The 20,307-nt window shown below is 35.1% G+C and overlaps 2 protein-coding genes and 1 pseudogene across 2 annotated transcripts in view; all 3 read right to left on the bottom strand.

Moving 5' to 3' along the window:
- LOC128180271 (pre-mRNA-splicing factor CWC22 homolog) overlaps nucleotides 1–8,904 on the bottom strand; it is a 19,943-nt pseudogene extending 11,039 nt beyond the window's left edge.
- The window catches only part of LOC128180255 (eukaryotic translation initiation factor 3 subunit A-like), a 101,226-nt gene that overhangs the window by 38,062 nt on the left and 42,857 nt on the right, over nucleotides 1–20,307 (bottom strand). The window lies entirely within an intron of this gene.
- The window catches only part of LOC128180265 (eukaryotic translation initiation factor 3 subunit A-like), a 32,573-nt gene continuing 25,250 nt past the window's right edge, over nucleotides 12,985–20,307 (bottom strand). Inside the window, exons 3-6 of the mRNA XM_052848235.1 lie at nucleotides 14,617–14,766; nucleotides 14,027–14,475; nucleotides 13,496–13,561; nucleotides 12,985–13,408 (exon numbers count right to left, since the gene is read on the bottom strand). Of these exons, the coding sequence (XP_052704195.1) occupies nucleotides 13,503–13,561; nucleotides 14,027–14,475; nucleotides 14,617–14,766 (658 nt within the window). The 3' untranslated portion in view covers nucleotides 12,985–13,408; nucleotides 13,496–13,502. The remainder of the gene's footprint in view (nucleotides 13,409–13,495; nucleotides 13,562–14,026; nucleotides 14,476–14,616; nucleotides 14,767–20,307) is intronic.

Raw genomic sequence — 20,307 nt, 5'->3', positions numbered from 1 at the left:
GGATAAATATTTTGAAATGCAGTGTAGAAGAAAAGATGCTCAAAATGATATACTTAACAACATGCAACCTTTAAAATTTGGTTCAGTGGCCCCAATTAGGAGATAAGGGAACGACCTCTTAAACCTTTTTCACAGATATCTCAAGAACGGTGACGAATTCTAAACACTTATTGAACAAAGCTCTTAAACCTGAAACAAAATAGTATCTGGCCCTTAAAATATAGACCCTCTTTTCCTGTTTAAAATCATGTTTAGCTGTTAAATAGCAAAATCAAGATCCAACATAAATCTCAATTTCTTAAATCAGACGGAAGACCTCCTCGTTGCTTGCAACGAGATCGTGTCTAGTTTTTATTCTTTTTTTTTCTTCCCATTTTTGTGCACGCGATTTCTCAAAAACGGCTGAACCGATCTCCATCAAATTTTCAGATGTGATAGACAGTGGTCTGCATTTGATAGCAAATTTTTTGCATTGATGACGTCACATCCGTTTTGGAGATATTGAAATTTTTCTATTTTTTATATGGGTATTTTGTCTGCGGCCGTTCTCCTAAACTATAAGAGATTTTGAGCTTAAATTTCTACGGTTGGTAAAGGAAAGATTGAAGTTTTGCATGATTGTTATTTTGTATGTTTAGCACTATTGGCGCCAAAGCTCGCTATGGCTCGAAAATTGGCATTAAAAAAGCGTCGTTATTTTTTGTGCTTTTCTCTTTTTATCTCTTTTCTGGAAAATATTTTGTTAAAACATGTAATGTAAAAAAAGTTTATATTTACAAGATCTTTCAGCTGATATCGAGAAAAAGGGGCTGGCCCCTCAAATTAGGGACCTAGAGGGCTCTAAAATCTTTTACCCGTAACTCTTTACCGAGGGATATTTTGTAATAGATTATAGAAACAAATATGTTTATCTCAATGTTATGTAGTCAAGCAATGTAATGATTTTATTATGTGTTACGTAATAAAGGGGTTTTTAGGGGACAAAAGTCCAAAACTTCGATCATCCATATCTCAGAAATGAAAAATATTTTGTAATGCAGTACAGAAGAAAAGTTGTTCAAAATGATGTTCTTAACAAAATGCAACCGTCAAAATTTCGTTAAACGGCCCCTAAAAAAAGATAAGGGACCGGCCCCTAAAACCTTCTTTCTCATGTATCTCCAGAACGGTAACGAATTTCTAAACACTTGTTGAACAAATTTTGTGTAGAATTAAATGACCTTTTATTTGATATCAAGAAAAAGGGGCTGGCCCCTCAAATTAGGGACCTAGAGGGCTCTAAAATCTTTTACCCGTAACTCTTTACCGAGGGATATTTTGTAATAGATTATAGAAGCAAATATGTTTATCTCAATGTTATGTAGTCAAGCAATGTAATGATTTTATTATGTGTTACGTAATTAAGGGTTTTAAGGGGCCAAAAGTCCAAAATTTCGATCACCCATATCTCAGAAAGGAAAAATATTCTGTAATGCAGTACAGAAGAAAAGTTGTTCAAAATGTCGTCTCAACAAAATGCAACCGTCAAAATTTCGTTAAGCGGCCCCTAAAAAAGATAAGGGACCGGCCCCTAAAACCTTCTTTCTCATATATCTCCAGAACGGTAACGAATTTCTAAACACTTGTTTAACAAATTTTGTGTAGAATTAAATGACCTTTTATTTGATATCAAGAAAAAGGGGCTGGCCCCTCAAATTAGGGACCTAGAGGGCTCTAAAATCTTTTACCCGTAACTCTTTACCGAGGGATATTTTGTAATAGATTATAGAAGCAAATATGTTTATCTCAATGTTATGTACATGTAGTCAAGCAATGTAATGATTATATTATGTGTTACGTAATTAAGGGTTTTTAGGGGCCGAAAGTCCAAAATTTCGATCACCCATATCTCAGAAAGGAAATATATTCTGTAATGCAGTACAGAAGAAAAGTTGTTCAAAATGTCGTCTCAACAAAATGCAACGGTCAACATTTCGTTAAACGGCCCCTAAAAGGAGATAAGGGACCGGCCCCTAAAACCTTCTTTCTCATATATCTCCAGAACGGTAACGAATTTCTAAACACTTGTTTAACAAATTTTGTGTAAAATTAAATGACCTTTTATTTGATATCAAGAAAAAGGGGCTGGTCCCTCAAATTAGGGACCAAAGGGCTCTACAGTCTTTAATCTGTAGCCCTTTACTGAGAGATATTATGTGAAATGTTTTAGAAGCAAATGTGTTTATCTCAATGTTATGTATTCAAGCAATGTAATGATTTTATCATGTGTTACGTAATTAAGGGTTTCAAGGGGCCAAAAGTCCAAAATTTTGATCACCCATATCTCAGAAAGAAAAAATATTTTGTAATGCAGTACAGAAGAAAAGTTGTTCAAAATGATGTTCTCAACAAAATGCAACCTTAAAAAATTCGTTAAACGGCCCCTCTAGGAGTTATGGGATCGGCCCCTAAAACATTCTTTCTCATATATCTCCAGAACGGTAATGAATTTCTAAACACTTGTTGAACAAAATGTGTTCAGAATTAAATATCCTTTCATTTAATATCAAGAAAAAATAACTGGTCCCTAAAATTAGGGGCCAAAGGGCTCTAAGGTCTTTTATCTATAGCCCTTTATTGAGGGATATTTTGTGAAATGTTATAGAAACAAATGTGTTTATCTTATAGTTATGTATCAAAGCAATGTAATGAATTTATCATGTGTTATGTAATTAAGGGGTTTTAGGAGCCATAAGTCCAAAATTTTGATCACCCATATCTCAGAAATGAAAAATATTTTGTAATGCAGTACAGAAGAAAAGTTGTTCAAAATGATGTTTTCAACAAAATGCAACCGTCAAAATTTCGTTAAACAGCCCCTAAAAGGAGTTAAGGGATCTGCCCCTTAAACCTTCTTTCTCATATATCACCAAAACGGTAACGGATTTTTAAACACTTGTTGACAAAATGTGTTCAGAATTAAATGTCCTTTCATTTGAATCCAAGAAAAAGGGACTTGCCCCTTAAATTAGGGGATCAAAGAGCTCTAAAACCTTTTATCTATAGCCCTTTAATGAGAGCCATTTTGTGAAAGGTTATTAAAGCTAGATTAGGTATAATACGTTTATATATCCTAACAATATAATGATTTTCTTGCGTTACCCAATTAGGGTTTTTAGGGACCAGAGGTAAACAACTTTGATCTTTTCTATCTTAATTGAAAGAAATGCAAGTATTTAAAAAAGCAAGAGAACTTATAAAAAGTGATACAATAAAGCATTAGTACTTCACTCCTTTTTCCATAACATGTTTTGTTGTCGAAAATCAAAGTCGATGATGTCATATTTCATTCTAAAATTCGAAAGGAAGACCTCCTCGTTGCTCGCAACGAGATCGTGTCTAGTTGTTATTGCTTTGTTTCTTTTTCCCTATTCTTATTAAGGTCTTCCGTTTCCAACGGAAGACCTTATTGTTATTGCTTTGTTTCTTTTTCCCTATTCTTATTATTATTATTTTTTTTCTTCCTATTTTTGTGCACGCGATTTCTCAGAAACGGCTCGGCCGATCTCAATGAAAGTTTCAGATATGATAGATATTGGTCTGAACCTGATTAAATTTTTTTTGTGTTGATGACATCACATCCGTTTTTGAGATATTGAGATTTTTCTAATTTTTATATGGGTATTTTGTCTTCTGTCGTTCTCCTAAAGTATAAGAGATATTAAGCTCAAATTTCTACGGTTGGTAAAGGAAAGATTGAAGTTTTGCATGGTTGTTGTTTTGTAAGTTTAGCACTTCTGGCGCCAAAGCTCGCTAGGGCTCGAAAATTGACATTAAAAAAGCGTCGTAAATTTTTGTGCTTTTCTCTCTTTATCTTTTTTCTGGAAAATATTTTATTAAGACATGTAATGTAAAAAAGGCTTATATTTACAAGACCTTTCGGCTGATATCAGGGAAAAGGGGCTGGCCCCTAAAATTAGGGACCTAGAAGGCTCTAAAGTCTTTTACCCATAGCTCTTCACCGAGGGATATTTTGTAATAGATCATAGAAGCAAATATGTTTATCTCACAGTTGTGTATTCAAGCAATATAATGATTTTATCATGTGTTACGTAATTAAGGGTTTTTAGGGGCCGAAAGTCCAAAATTTCGATCACCAATATCTCACAAAGGAAAAATATTTTGTAATGCAGTACAGAAGAAAAGTTGTTCAAAATGATATTCTCAACAAAATGCAACCGTCAAAATTTCGTTAAACGGCCCCTAAAAGGAGAAAAGGGACCGGCCCCTAAAACCTTCTTTCTCATATATCTCCAAAACGGTAACGAATTTCTAAACACTTGTTGAACAAAATTTGTGTAGAATTAAATGACCTTTTATTTGAAAGCAAGAAAAAGGGGCTGGCCCCTCAAATTAGGGGACCAAAGGACTCTAAAATCTTTAATCTGTAGCCCTTTACTGAGAGATATTTTGTGAAATATTATAGAAGCAAATGTGTTTATCTTTTAATTCTGTATTCAAGCAATGTTATGATTTTATCATGTGTTACATAATTAAGGGTTTTTAGGGGCCAAAAGTCAAAAAATTTGATCACCCTTATCTCAAAAAGAAAAAATATTTTGTAATGCAGTATAAAAGAAAAGATGCTCAAAATAATGTCCCTAATAACATGCAACCTTACAATTTTTTTTTTCAGCGGCCCCAATAAGGAGATAAGGTCCGGCCCCTAAAATATTCTTTCTGAGATATCCTAAGAACGGTGACGAATTTCTAAACACTTGTTGGACAAAACTCTTACACCTGAAACAAAATAGTATCAGGCACCTAAAATGAAGATCCTCTTTTCCTGTTTTAAATCATGTATAGCTGTTAAATAGCAAAATCAAGATCGATCATAAATCTCAATTTCTAAAATCAGACGGAAGACCTCCTCGTTGCTCGCAACGAGATCGAATCTAGTTATTATTATTTTTTTTCTTCCTATTTTTGTGCACGCGATTTCTCAGAAACGGCTCGGCCGATCTTCATGAAAGTTTCAGATATGATAGATATTGGTCTGAACCTGATTAAAAAAAATTTGTGTTGATGACGTCACATCCGTTTTTGAGATATTGAGATTTTTCTAATTTTTATATGGGTATTTTGTCTTCTGTTGTTCTCCTAAACTATAAGAGATATTAAGCTCAAATTTCTACGGTAGGTAAAGGAAAGATTGAAGTTTTGCATGATTGTTGTTTTTTATGTTTAGCACTACTGGCGCCAAAGCTCGCTACGGCTCGAAAATTGACATTAAAAAAGCGTCGTGAATTTTTGTGCTTTTCTCTCTTTATCTCTTTTCTGGAAAATATTTTGTTAAAACATGTAATGTAAAAAAAGTTTATATTTACAAGACCTTTCAGCTGATATCAAGAAAAAGGGGCTGGCCCCTCCAATAAGGGACCTAGAGGGCTCTAAAGTCTTTTACCCATAACTCTTTACCGAGGGATATTTTGTAATAAATTATAGAAGCAAATATGTTTATTATGCAGTTATGAAGCCAAGCAGTATAAGGATTTTCTCATATGTTACGTAATTAGGGGTTTTTAGGGGCCAAAAGTCCTATATTTCGATCACCCATGTCTCACAAAGGAAAATTATTTTGTAATGCAGTACAGAAGAAAAGTTGTTCAAAATTATGTTCCTAACGAAATGCAACCGTCAAAATTTCGTTAAACGGCCCCTAAAAGGAGATAAGGGACCGGCCCCTAAAACCTTCTTTCTCATATATCTCCAAAACGGTAAAGAATTTCTAAACACTTGTTGATTAAAATTTGTGTAGAATTAAATGACCTTTTATTTGATATCAAGAAAAAGGGGCTGGCCCCTCAAATTAGGGGACCAAAGGGCTCTAAAATCTTTAATCTGTAGCCCTTTACTGAGAGATATTTTGTGAAATATTATAGAAGCAAATGTGTTGATCTTATAGTTCTGTATTCAAGCAATGTAATGATTTTATCATTTGTTACGTAATTAAAGGTTTTTAGGGGCCAAAAGTCCAAAATTTCGATCACCCATATCTCAAAAAGGAAAAATATTTTGTAATGCAGTACAGAAGAAAAGTTGTTCAAAATGATGTTCTCAACAAATTGCAACCGTCAAAATTTCGTTGAACGGCCCCTAAAAGAAGATAAGGGACCGGCCCCTAAAACCTTCTTTCTCATATATCTCCAAAACGGTAACGAAATTCTAAACACTTGTTGAACAAAATTTGTTTAGAATTAAATGACCTTTTATTTGATATCAAGAAAAAGGGGCTGGCCCTTCAAATTAGGGGACCAAAGGGCTCTAAAATCTTTAATCTGTAGCCCTTTACTGAGAGATATTTTGTGAAATATTATAGAAGCAAATGTGTTGATCTTATAGTTCTGTATTCAAGCAATGTAATGATTTTATCATAGGTTACGTAATTAAGGGTTTTTAGGGGCCAAAAATTTGATCACCCTTATCTCAGAAAGGAAAAATATTTTGTTATGCAGTATAAAAGAAAAGTTGTTCAAAATGATGTTCTCAACAAATTGCAACCGTCAAAATTTTGTTGAACGGCCCCTAAAAGGAGATAAGGGACCGGCCCCTAAAACCTTCTTTCTCATCTATCTCCAAAACGGTAACGAATTACTAAACATGTGTTGAACAAAATTTGTTTAGAATTTAATGACCTTTCATTCCATATCAAGAAAAAGGGGCTGGGCCCTAATAAAAGGGGACCAAAGGGCTCTAAAATCGTTAATCTGTAGCCCTTTACTGAGAAATATTTTGTGAAATGTTATAGAAGCAAATGTGTTTATCTTATAGTTATATATTCAAGCAATGTAATGATTTTATCATGTGTTACGTAATTAAGGGTTTTTAGGGGCCAAAAATTTTCTAAACACTTGCTGACAAAATGTGTTCAGAATTAAATGTCCTTTCATTTGAATCCAAGAAAAAGGGACTTGCCCCTTAAATTAGGGGATCAAAAAGCTCTAAAATCTTATATCTATAGCCCTATAATGAGAGCCATTTTGTGAAAGGATATTAAAGCTAGATTAGGTTAAAAAAGCAAGAGAACTTATACAAAAACAATACAATAAAGCATTAGTACTTCACTCCTTTTCCATAACATGTTTGCTGTCGAAAATCAAACTCGATGATGTCATATTTCATTCTAAAAATCGAACGGAAGACCTCCTCGTTGCTCGCAACGAGATCGTGTCTAGTTATTATTATTATTATTCTTTTTTTGTCTTACAAATTTTGTGCAGGCGATTTCTCAGAGATGGGACGATCGATTTCTCTCAAATTTTCAGGACTAATGCCTCGTTATCTGAAATTTATACTGCTGAAACAGTTTTTGAAAATTCACTTCCTGTCGGAAGTTATCGTCCGTTTACGATTTTAAAAAGTCAATTTTGTCGCTCAGGTTTTTCAAAAACGAGCAAAGATAGAGAGCTGAGAATTTCATAGATGATAGATCTATCGATTTCCTGGTGCACCTCGGTATAGAGAATGTCCGCCGTCACTTCCGGTCGTCACCGGAAGGAATTTTTAAAAAATTGAATTTTTCGACTTTTTTATTTTTGAATATTTTTCTTTGAAATTTTCACACCTTATAGTGACCCTTTCACTGATTCAGAATATGTACTTTGTATTAAAATCGATTGAGGCATTCTCGAGAAATTAAGCGTCAAAGTCCTGAAGCGAGAGTCCGAGTAGCTCAGTCGATATAGTCGTGGACATGGCCCAGGCGACCCGGGTTCAAGCCTCGAGTGCCGCAAATTTTTTTTACTATTTTTCGCTTAGATCTACGTTTCTATCTTTGAATTGATAAGTTTGATCTAATCTATTCAAAATCGGATGGAAGACCCACTCGTTGCTGGCAACGAGATCGAATCTAGTTCTCTATTATCTTTGTTATCTTTCGCTAATTGTTTAAGAAAATGTTTCCCAAATAAATCACTTTTACATTTTCCCAATGATTTCTTGTACCTTTTTTCAGAAAGCACATCTACAGATTCTGGCATTGTTTTAGCTAACACTGCCTTACGCCTATCCGTATTGAAAAGGAAATGGGCATTCCCTACAAACATAATCGCTCTTTGGACAAACTGAATAACATCAGAGGGGTCCATGCCCTTGCCTGTTTTGCTTATTCGCTCTGCCTCGCTCCATACAACCGAAAGTGGCCCTAAAGCATCTAAAATTCTCATCTGGGTATTTACTTTATTTTTCTCTAACTTTCCATTCCATTTTTTACCCTGAAAAATACTTTTTTGAAAAATCTGTCCAAAGACAAGCCCTGAAGCTTTTTAGAATGAGACAAATCTTAGCAATAGTCTGTCTGTTCTTTTTGTTAATCCCTTTTGTTGCGTACTTGGTGACAAATTTAAGAATCTTTTTAGGGATTTTTGGCTTAGAATTTGTGCTCTCAGAACATAAGAATAAATCAGAGTCCGAGTCAGACTCGGAACTAGAGCTTGAGGAGGAGCTAGAGGAACTAGAACTAGAGGAACTTGAGCTTGAATCAGTAGATGTTTTGCTTTTCTTGCGTTTTCTAGAGCTTGAGCGTGTTCTAATAGAAACATCGCCGGACTTACTTTTAACATTCCGAATTTGCTCTGACGACCACTGCCGCCTAAAATCATCCTCTGTCTTATCAGCCACAGAGATGTGGTCTACTTCACATTGAGAGTCCTCTGACTCATCTACCTTTGTATTATCGCTCTCAACCGCCTCTGTGGGTGAGCTTTCTCTCTCGTCATGAGCCGGCGTAGCCTGTCCAGGCCCCGGCGAACGAAGTTGGGCATCAGCCATCCGAACACGTAAACACGTGTACACACTTGGCGAGCTGAATTGAAAGTCATCGATTGTATCTATCGAACGGTTAGGGTTTACCTGGGGCATGCGCATCGGGGTTTCATACCTGAGTGATTTTTATCTATTTATAGGTGGTCACACTTTAAAGAGCTGTATTTTTATTGTTGAATTAAAGGTCAATGCATTATTATATCTCACGGAAATATTTGAAATATAAATCACTTTTGTTGGAGCTCCACCTTCCGCCCCGACCGAGGCTTGAACCCACGACCTCTGGAACCCATTCTCCTAGATGTGAGCGGCCACCGCGCTCCCCACTCGGCCATTTAGGCAAGACAAAAATCTTGCTTTCGATGACGAACGGAACCTAGCGCGCTGGCCGCGCACTACACAGTCACTTGAGATACAGGTGGAATACAGTTAAACGACAATCTGAGAGGATCGGAACGATACACATTGCATAGATACACACATATATAATAAGCACAAACATTGCAATAACTCTCAAATTGACATATACCTGCCCATAGGGCATTTCTCTGTGCTTTATATATATCTATATCATTCACTATGGGCAGGTATATGTCAATTTGAGATTTACTATGTTTTTCGTAACAAAATGAAGCTGTCCTAATGCACATACTATCTGGAAATTTTGTGTGCACTGAAAATAAGGAAGCTAAAGTGACGGTACTCTAAAACAACTGAGTAATGAAAAATGATCATTTTCTTCTTAAAAACCTTCCGCCACAAAATATGTCCCCTGCTAATCTCTGTAAATATGTAATTTTTCCTTTACTATTTTATTTAAGATTGTTTAAAAGACATTATAAAATTTTAATTTATGAGTAGAATCAATATATTATGCGTAATTTCTAGAATAGAGGTGACCCAAAATGGCTACCCAAAAACAAAGAAACGAACCTCTTTAAGTATGTCAAACCATATATTATGACATTTGATATTGCCTCAGCATATCCCGAAAGATAATAACTTGGACAATATTGAATCTACACCATCTGAAGTTGCTTTCACACAAGTTACAGCTTCGCTGACTGATTGGTTTTTGAAAGGAAGATTTCTAAAGATTCTTCTTTATATATACCTATGTAAAATTCAAACTCCAATTGTAGCCCACCCTACACTCACGGATCATTATTTTAACAATCTTGAATCTACAGTACCGTACGGTACAGTTAAGATATAAACAGCAATGACGTGATCAAATCCTGTGAAGCCCGAAGGGCTTCTCAATAGATTTGATCACGTACCAACCAACTTCATATCCCGGTGAACTTTTTAACATTGCTGTTTATTACTTATATTTACGTTTGAAAAGATAAATCGTTCAGAACAGTTAAAATAACCGAGATTTTATGTTTACAATAATCCAAGCGATAAGCACGTACTATGATCATTGTGACGTAACGAAAAAGTCCATACAGAATTGGACGTTTTCGCTGTTCTATTAGTATAGGTTCACATAAGGAAACATATTTGCAAATGTAAATATTACAGGATGATTCAACACAAGTTACAGTTTGCTAACCAACTGGTTATTGAGATGATAATAAAGATTTTTCTATATATTCGTATGTACAAATTCGAACCTGCATTTGAGAAGATGGATGAATAAGGCGTGTAAAATGCCCATATGAGGAATGATACTGCAAATTTAAAATATCATTAAATCTGATGATTAAAAAAAAATAATTAAAAACAGTGTATATTAAACGTAACATCGGTTTGTAGCCCTTAAATATTTTGAATACCTGTAATAGGTTGATTTAAACTGGCTTATGCGTGTCAAAATCTCCAAAAAGTATCATTTTTATAACTTCAATGCCTTTTCATTTATAGAGTGGGTCTGAGCCCCACATTTTTGTCATAGTCTTAATATGGTTTAATGGAATTTAAACCGATTTTAATCAACAAAAATGTGGAGAGATGACCCACTATACTTTAAAATGTCATTTTGTAGCCCAACAGTTGAACGTTTTAGAATAATACAAGTCCATTAATTCGTGGCCAATGCCCCATTTAGCATTTAAACAACGCACTTAGTTGTGAATGTGGCTTAGTGGTTAGAGCACCAGACATTAGGTAACTTTATAGCAATTGGGTTTTTAGCCGGGGTCTACTGAAAGCAGAGTCCTGGCTGTAGCCAGGCAAATCGCCAATGTTACTATAAATAGCACAACTGCAAAAGTAAACAAAAAACCAAACAGCGTCAAAGTAAAAGCTTCCGCTATACCAAATAGTTTCACAAAGAGCCACTTTTGTCAAAAGTGTTGGCATTTTGTTTCTTTTTTTTTAATTTCGAGAGAATTGATTGTCTATCTTTTTTATTTTTCTTACTAATAACATGTTTTAAAAACAAGACTATGCATTTTGGACATAAAGAATGCACATGAACTACATTGCTGCGCGTAATAAATAACGCTTTTTGCAAAATTCAAGGCAGCAACTGTTGAACATATTTTTATACTGGTCAAACATATTTTTGGTCGCTCTCTGACGCTTTGCCGACATTAAAAGCATAAGAGAGAGAGAGAGAGAGAGAGAGAGAGAGAGAGAGAGAGAGAGAGAGAGAGAGAGAGAGAGAGAGATTGTCAGTCTTTACTACACAATATGCATAAAGACACACCAAAAGAGCCCGGCTTTCAGTACTTCAGTACTTTGATTAGGTTTTGGGTTCGATACAACTAAACCTAGGTATTTATTATTTTTTCTTTCCGTTTTTTGAAATATTTCAAACTGAATATAGTTAAAAATAATTACCCTTAAGGCTTTTGTAAACTTGTATTATAACATATCACATATATTTAATTGAAAAAAAATGTTCAGTTTGAAATTGTATTTTACAACTGAACCGAATGGGCAGTTGCGCCATCTTATTCCACCATCTTCTTCGAACCCTTGTGACCCCACCCCACCCTTGGAGATTATGATTTTAATAATTTCTAATTCACAACACCTAAGGATGATTCAACACAAGTTACAGCTTTTTTGACCAACTGTTTTTAAGAAGTTTTTTGAAGATTATTTTCTATATAGTCCTTTGTAAAAATTTGACCCCCATACCTCATTGTGGCCCCATCCTACCTCTAGGGGTCATGATTTGAAGAAACTTGAAACTACACTATCTGAAGATTCTTCCACACATGTTTCAGCTTTTCTGGCCAATTCGTTTTAGAGAAGATAATTTTAAAAGATTTTTCTTTGCTAGTATATATTCTTGTGTAATGATTCAACACCAAATGTAGCCCAACTTATACTTGATTCTACACTACCTGAGGATACTTTCACACAAGTTTCAGCTCTTTTGGTCGAAGGGATCATCATTTAAATAGACTTGGTTCATAATTTAAGCAGACTTTAACAAACTTAAATCTCCTTCACTCAATGACGGTTTGTGCCAAGTTTGGTTGAAATTGGTCTCGTGATTCTGCAGGAGTCAAAAATGTAAAGGTTCACAGACGGACAGACAGCTCAAGTGAGCTAAAAACTACATATTTATGTAGAAGAGCAAGTTCTTTTTTGGTAATTTACGCCATTGGGATTTATTTTTTCCAAATACGGCATTTATCCAGTCTTCTATAATTCATTCTCATTACTTGAGCATTTGTGTTTAATCCAATACTTTATTTTTTAAGTGATATACTAACCCATTCACTCAGTCAACTGCCAGACGGAACAATACATAGGAGAAACAATTCATGCAAAGACACCTGGTCTTATTTTTCTCATATTGTTTAGGTTTATGTTTTTTTAAGAAACAAAATGTATAATGTCAGGTACCTGTGCATAATAGGCCGACTCTTGCACTACACCCCGGTCATGAATTTCAAAATTCAGTAATCAATCTAAAGGTAACTAATCCAATGCCAGTGGAGAAAATTGTACAATTTCCATCAATTTAAGGCCGTAATGTTACTTCCTTCCTCCCCCCCCCCCCAGATTTGATCGAGGAAATGCAGTCTCTGGGAGACTAGAAAATGTTCAATAATGTGCGACGAACAGACATGGACATCGCAAAATGATACACAATCTAGTTCCCTCTATATGTCACAGTTTTCAAACCACCCACAATAATTGCTGTACTGGATTGTATGCAGTGCAAACCTCTTGCTTTCCATATATACGTAATATTGAGGATTAACACCAAAAAGCTTCTTTTAAATCATGTTTACTACCAATGACATAACACAGTTACATTCATAAATAAGCTATCAACTTTTACATAAATGAACAGTGAATTCTTGCTAAAAGATTATATCCAATCAAAAATAATGCAGAATTTATTTCCATTGAAGTAAAGTTTAGCGGTTACATTATTCATAAATACAAAGCAAACAGATACCCATACACTGCTATGGAGTATGCATCATTAATAAATGCAATTTGTATATCACCCGTTGCTATGTGATTTTGTAACCCTGTTAAAAGAACACAGGACTTGTTGATGAATTCTATCAGTTCATTAACACAAACACAGTTTCCATCTTCATCCAATAAGATGTCTCGGTTTATCAGTCTGATCAATAACGCACTGTGGTCCATCCATCATCTTCCTCTCCCTCAGGGTTTCTGACAGCTAAAACAAAAGACGAAACATTATAGCAAAATCTGAAGCGTCCTCTTTTGATTCTGATTATTTACTCAGTTATTGAAAAATTCCTACCTCCTTTTTATGAATGTTTGTCTCTCCAGCGTCTTTCTCTTTCTCGTCTCGATGGGGGGACCTCACCTACAACAGACAAGTCAACTGCCCTCAACATGTGCTGTCACACAAAAGGAAAATGTATCTAACTTACCCTCACTAAAATAGGACATAAACTTCTGACATTGGTTAGTTTGCCTAATACCTGGCTTTGTGATGCAAAAAGGTTGAGTTTAAGGTCAATCATATTTGACATACATGTAAGCTAATGTGATTAATCATCATAAGAGGAATTAATAATGGGGTCCCTTCATTAACTTCAATTTGAAAAATTTCACCATAAAGACACTTTTTCTGATGGTCTTTAAGATTGTAAACAATTAGTGATAAAGTCGAGCATAAATTTAAATGTATGTAAAACATATCTATAAAAGTATCACATTGATATATGATATCGATCTTTATTGATTCAAGCATCAATATAATTAAAATCACTCTTTAGGTGACAGCTGCTTTCCTGTCCTTTTGTAATGGATCTAGATCTATACTCACTATTTTGACTAAAGCCCCATCTTGCTGATACTCTGTCCTCTCTTGCTGGTCCTCTGTCATCTCGCCGGCTCCATCCCTCTTTCTCTCCAGTCCTCTCTCTCCAGCTGTCACCTCCAGTTCTGCCTCCTCTCCAGGCCCCTCCTCCTCTTTCATCTCCTCCCTCATCCTTACGGCGGTCTCTCCATGCATCGCCAAAATCTCTATCTCTGTCATCTCTCCCTCTTCCGAAATCACGATCATCTCTACCTCTTCCAAAATCTCTATCATCTCTTCTGCGTTCTCCAAATCCTCCACGATCACCACCATCCCTCGATGGTACTCGATCCTCCCCTCTGCTTCTCCACGTTTCCCTAGGGGTATAGATACCTCGAACTGGGGGCCTGTCTTCCCTAGGAGCACCCCTCTCTCCCCTCCAGCCTTCTCCTTTTAGTTCTTTTTCCTCCTCATACCTGAAGTATCAAACAACAATCAAAAGCGTATTAACATCACAATCCAATTCTTTTATCAACCTGGGATTTCACAAAATGTTTACTTTACTTATCATAAAAAATACAAATCACAATACAAAAATCCTGTGCTAGTGCACTAACTGCTTAGTGGGGCTGGTCTCTTTTTTCCAGCTCTCTGATCGCTGTTTCTCCCTCTCCCTCCAGCCGCCCCCTTCTCTGGCCCCTGCTGGTCTCCAGGCTCGCCAATCACAACCTCCCTCCTCCTCCTTCTCCCGCTCTCTATCTCTCCAACTTATATATATATATACTTTAACGATTAAGTAAGATTAATACACAGATTAGAAATTAATAGAGTTATAGTTAGGACCATTATTTGCATAAATATGTGATCTGCTCCAAAATGCTATCAAGTGCACTAACTAGATGCATCAAAAGAAGCTGCAGGTCTGTAGCATCCGGTCTTAGAAAAATTCGGTTCGTCCATCCGATTTTTTTTCAGACCTCGAGCGACAGACCTGCAACTTCATCAAAAGCAAACATCCTAGTTTGGCAACAATTGATCCAATTGTTTAGACACATTAATATTCATCATAAAACACCTGCTCCAAAACCTTGAATAAACTCCCAATCTGATTAAATTCAGATCCTCAATCTGCTCCTTGTTTTAGCTCACCTGAGCTGGAAGTCAAGTGAGCTTTTCTAATTAAAAGTCGTCGTTGGCAGCGCTGTCGTTGTTGTAAACTTTTTCACATTTTCATCTTCTTCTCCAGGGCAGATTTCAACCAAACTTGGCACAAAGCATCACTGGGTGAAGGGGATTCATATTTGTTCTTTAAAGGGTAGATAATTGAGAATTATTGAAAATTTGTTGGTATTTTTCAAAAATCTTCTCAAAAACTATTAGGCCAGAAAAGCTGTAACTTGTATGAAAGCATCCTCAGGCAGTGTAGATTCAAGTTTGCTCAAATCATGGTCCCCGGGGGTAGGGCGGGCCACAATGGGGGAAAGTTTTCTTTTTATATAGGAATATAACTTTAAAAATCTTCTTTGAAAAACTATTAGGCCAGGAAAGCTCAAATTGGCGTGGAAGCATCCTCAGATAGTGTAGATTCAAGTTTGTTCAAATCAAGGCCACAATGGAGGGATCAAGTTTTACATAGGAATATATAGAGAAAATCTTTAAAAATCTTCTTCTCAAAAATTATAAGGCTGGGAAAGCCCAAATTTGAGTGGAAGCATCCTCAGATAGTATATATTCAAGTTTATTTAAATCAAAATCGCCGGGGTAGGGTGAGGCCACAGAATTTTTACATAGGAAAATATTGAGAAAATCTTTAAAAATCTTTTTAAAAACTATTAGGCCAGAAAAGCTTAAACTTGTGTGGAGGCATCCTCAGGTAGTGTAAATTCAAGTTTGCTACACCAAAGTCCCTGGTGGTAGGGCCCCTTATGTGCAAGTTATTTTGTATCAAATATGTCGACAGGGAAAATAAATGTACCAACATGCAACATATCTATGTTGACAGGCAAGAACATTGCTATCAGATAAGAATTTTATGATATTTCAAAAAGCCTCAAATCTCGCCCATATGTGACACCCAAGATGCTACACTGTAGATTATTATTAAGGTCTTCCGTTTCCAACGGAAGACCTTATTGTTTTCGTTCGGTTTCTTTTTAAGGTCTTCCGTTTCCAACGGAAGACCTTATAGTTTTCGTACGATTTCTTCTTATTATTATTTTTTTCCACAAATTTTGTGCACGCGATTTCTCGAAAACTATTCGACCGATTTCAATCATTTTTTCACAAAAGATGGGACTTGATGTAAACTTTATACATTTTTGAGATTTTTTCTGTCGTCACTTCCGGTACCGATTTATCGGCCATTTTGCACATTTTCACGACCTATTTTGTGCAGAGCTGATCTCAGAAACTATCAGAGATATGACTATGAAATTTTCAGGATAGGTAGTCTATAGTTTGAAGTTGTGCACTATTATGTTGTTTTACGCCAGTGGCACCATTTCTTGGAGCTCGCCTGGGCTCGAAAATTGAGTACGAATTTTCATTCAAAATTTTCATACGTTTTCATCTGTATCTTTTTATCAGTTGGTAGTTTCCTAAGACATATATAACAAAAGTAGTAGATAATTAAACGTTCTTTCCAATAAAATCAAGAAAAAGGGGCTGGTCCCTTAAATTAGGGGCCAAGACACTCGTAAACTCTATTACAAATAACTTAAAAACGATCAAAATTTTGTAATGCAAGATAGAAGCAAAGTTGTTGATTGTAGCAATATTTATCAGGTAAAATCATTTTTACACCCATTTATGATGCAATTAGGGATTTTAAGGGACCAAAGTACTTAAACTTTGATGCAATATATCTTGAGAAGGAGACATATTTTGTTAGGCAATGTAGAAAAGAAAATGTTTGCATTGATGATTCTAATCGATTCCACTAATCAAAACTCTGTCTGTCTGTCCCCATAAAGGATCTAGAGGGCTGGCCCCTAAAATATTCAATCATTTGTATCTCAAAAATGAACAACAATTTTAGATGGGTGTAAGAACAAAAAATGTTAGTATTCGTGAGACCTTTCGATTGAACTCAAGAAAAATGGACTGGCCCCTTAAATGAGGGGCCAAGACACTCGTAAACTGTATTACAGATAACTTGAAAACAATCAAGATTTCAAATATCTTTGGTACCTAGCTTTTTTACAAAATTGATACCAGCGAGATTTTAGTCACTGTAAGTGATTGAGACACAAACTTTTATAAATGATAGACAATCGATTGAAGATATATTTAACGGGTTTTCTTTTGTCAACCGTCACTTCCGGTACTCACCAGAGTTCAAACAATTTATTTTTTTCACAAGTTTAACTGATTATCTTTGGTGTTTCATCTTCCATGATTAACAGTGGTGTACACTAAACAAATGTATAAAAAAAACCTAGCTTTTATTTTCATAAACCTCTTTTGTTCGTCCGTTTTCGGTCTCGAGACAAAAAACCTAGATTCACCAAGATCGCAGATTTGGCAGAGAATATAGATATTTCATCGTATCATATGAAAACAAAATCGGGCGGAAGACCTAATCGTTACTCGTAACGAGATCTAGTTCCCTATTCTTTTTTTTTCTTACATATTTTGTGCAGGCGATTTCTCAGAAACTACCTGGTCGATTAACATGAAACTTTCAGATCTGATAGATACTACTCTGAACCTTATTGGAAAATTTTTAATGGTGACGTCACTTCCGGTTTTCAGATATTAACAATTCAACGATTTTTATAGGGTCGGCTTGTCCACGAAGGTTCTCATAAACTAAAAAAGATATTGAGTTCAAAATTTCAGGAATGATAGTCCAAAGAATGTAGATTTGCAATAGGGCATTTATAATTTTTCAGCGCAAAAAGCGCCAAAGCTCGGTGGGGCTCCAAAAATGAGATAAAAAAGCGTTGTGATTTTGCATGGTTTTCTTAATTTATCTTTTTGTCCGGAAATATTTCGTTAAGACATGTTGAACAAAAAAGATTTATGTTTAAAAGATCTTTCATTTGACATCAAGAAAAAGGGACTGGCCCCTCAAATAAGGGACCTAGAGTTCTTGAAAGTTTTAGCTCTATAACTCAAAAGCGGTTAAGATTTCAATATGGCTGTCGCTGCAAAATATGTTTATTATGATCTTATTAATGTCGTAACAATAATATTTTGTTCGTGTATTGCGTAATGTGAGTGCAAAAAGCTAAACTTGTTACCATGTATTTGTGTTTTATTTGGCAAATAAACGGGGTATTTGTGCTTATAACTGGCATAAAGGATACCAGTTTACATACGGAAAGTGTATAAACATTTTAGTTATTTTATAGTGAAACACATTATGGATAAAAGAACTGCTTCTATGCAATGCATTTGAGTTGCATTTAAAATCTAGCTGAATTCCGAGCTGTGTATGTGAACAATTACGTATATACGATCCCTTGCCCGCGGCCGAGGAAATAGGTCGCGGCTGGACTAGCGAGCGGTGTAGCAACCTCTAATGATACAACGTCCACTAATGATATAATGTTGCATTAGTGGTCAGGATGTTGACCACTAATAATATAATTTTATCATTAACGAACAACCTAAACGTCCGCTAATGATATAATTTTAGATTTATATCATTAGCGGTCAAAAACCGTAACCTCTAATGATATGGAAAAAAATGAGAAATAAGGACTACCTTGACCACTAATGATACACATTTGCACACATTTTAAATTGCATTAGTGGATGGATTTGCAACCTTTAATGATATAATATGATATAATTTAACATAAAATTATATATATATATATATTTGATTTGATGTTCATACGATACTGCATAAGAATTGGTTAATTTTTTATTTTATTTTTTTTGTGGTGGGGGGGGCGTTATTTGATCATATACATGTATTTTGTCCTTTAAAATACACCAATTCTGACATTACCCTGATATTTTGCCTTTTTACTTGAACTGAAATAGTCGCATACAGGCAAAATACATACCATTTATGACTTCGTCTGTTTACTTGAAGATCCAAATTGATTATCATTAATCAAAAAGGAGTTGTGCTAAATATTTTTAGTTGAAGAAAGTTTGAAGAAAAACAATTTTACGATATTAAAACATTATTGATAAACTTTTAGCGGGATTTTATTAACATGAAAAAGGTCCAATTCATAAGACTTATTCTGCCTGGTGCAGGCAGATAGCTAACCTTGCACAACGCAAACAAAAGTCACACGGGTTTCATATTTTATTTTGTGCCGTCATGAATAATATTGGTAAAAAACTACAACAAATAGAAATAACAAATTACTAAATAGGAAAATATAGAATTTAACTTTATACCTTTAACTGTAAATTACTTTAAAGACCATACTGGTGTGCCATACTTTTAAGAATGTTTTATCTGTAAAATAAATTTCCATCTGTAACTATACTTCAAAAATACAATTTAATACTAACAAATTTGAGCAATTACTTCAATAAAAAAGACTTACTTAGTGGTTCGAGGCACGCATCTAACAAGATTGAAGACGATTGACAAAGTGAGACCGGACTGGTCAGTAAGGCTGACAGGAAGTGAGTGATTGACCAGATATAGTTAACTTGTACCAAAAATGATTACCGGGTATATTGAACTCAAAGTGGTTAGCTTGTAAAAAAAATATTTCTTAAGAATTTTAAAATTAAACCATAGACAACACAAGACTATTTGCTATTATGGTCTGTAGCACAATTGAATCACTAATTTATTGCTAAGTTGAATATGTGGGTTTGTTAATTATACCTTAGAACAATAAAGAATATGAAATAATGTTGGTTGAATTAAAACTACTTCAACAATGGTGATTATGTCGGTGTAACAAAAAATGTTAACCCGGGTTGAAAATTGACCCGGGTTTAATAAAATTATATCATTAGTGGTCAACATTCTGTCCACTAATGCAACATTATATCGTTAGTGGACAGTGTATCACTATATAAATAGTGCCTGTTTGGGAGGGTAACAGTTGAAATTGACACCCCGAGAGAACCATTGTCAACCGACGCGAAGCGGAGGTTGACAATGGTTTTCGAGGGGTGTCAATTTCAACTGTTATCCTCCCAAATAGGCACTATTTATTTTATTATACTGAATGTCTTTATTTTAAAGAAATTTTTCTGCTTTTGTATAGAAATGACGTGAATTCTACGGCGAACTGTACCCGCATAATTTACGCGCATGTAACAATTCGTTGTGTTACCCGTTGCCAAGTGTGTTGCTAACGCTGAGGGTAATAGAACAAATT

Source organism: Crassostrea angulata, chromosome 4 (assembly GCF_025612915.1).
Source record: "Crassostrea angulata isolate pt1a10 chromosome 4, ASM2561291v2, whole genome shotgun sequence".
In the NCBI taxonomy this organism is placed as follows: Eukaryota; Metazoa; Mollusca; class Bivalvia; order Ostreida; family Ostreidae; genus Magallana; species Magallana angulata.
This window is presented reverse-complemented; position numbering and strand designations above follow the sequence as displayed.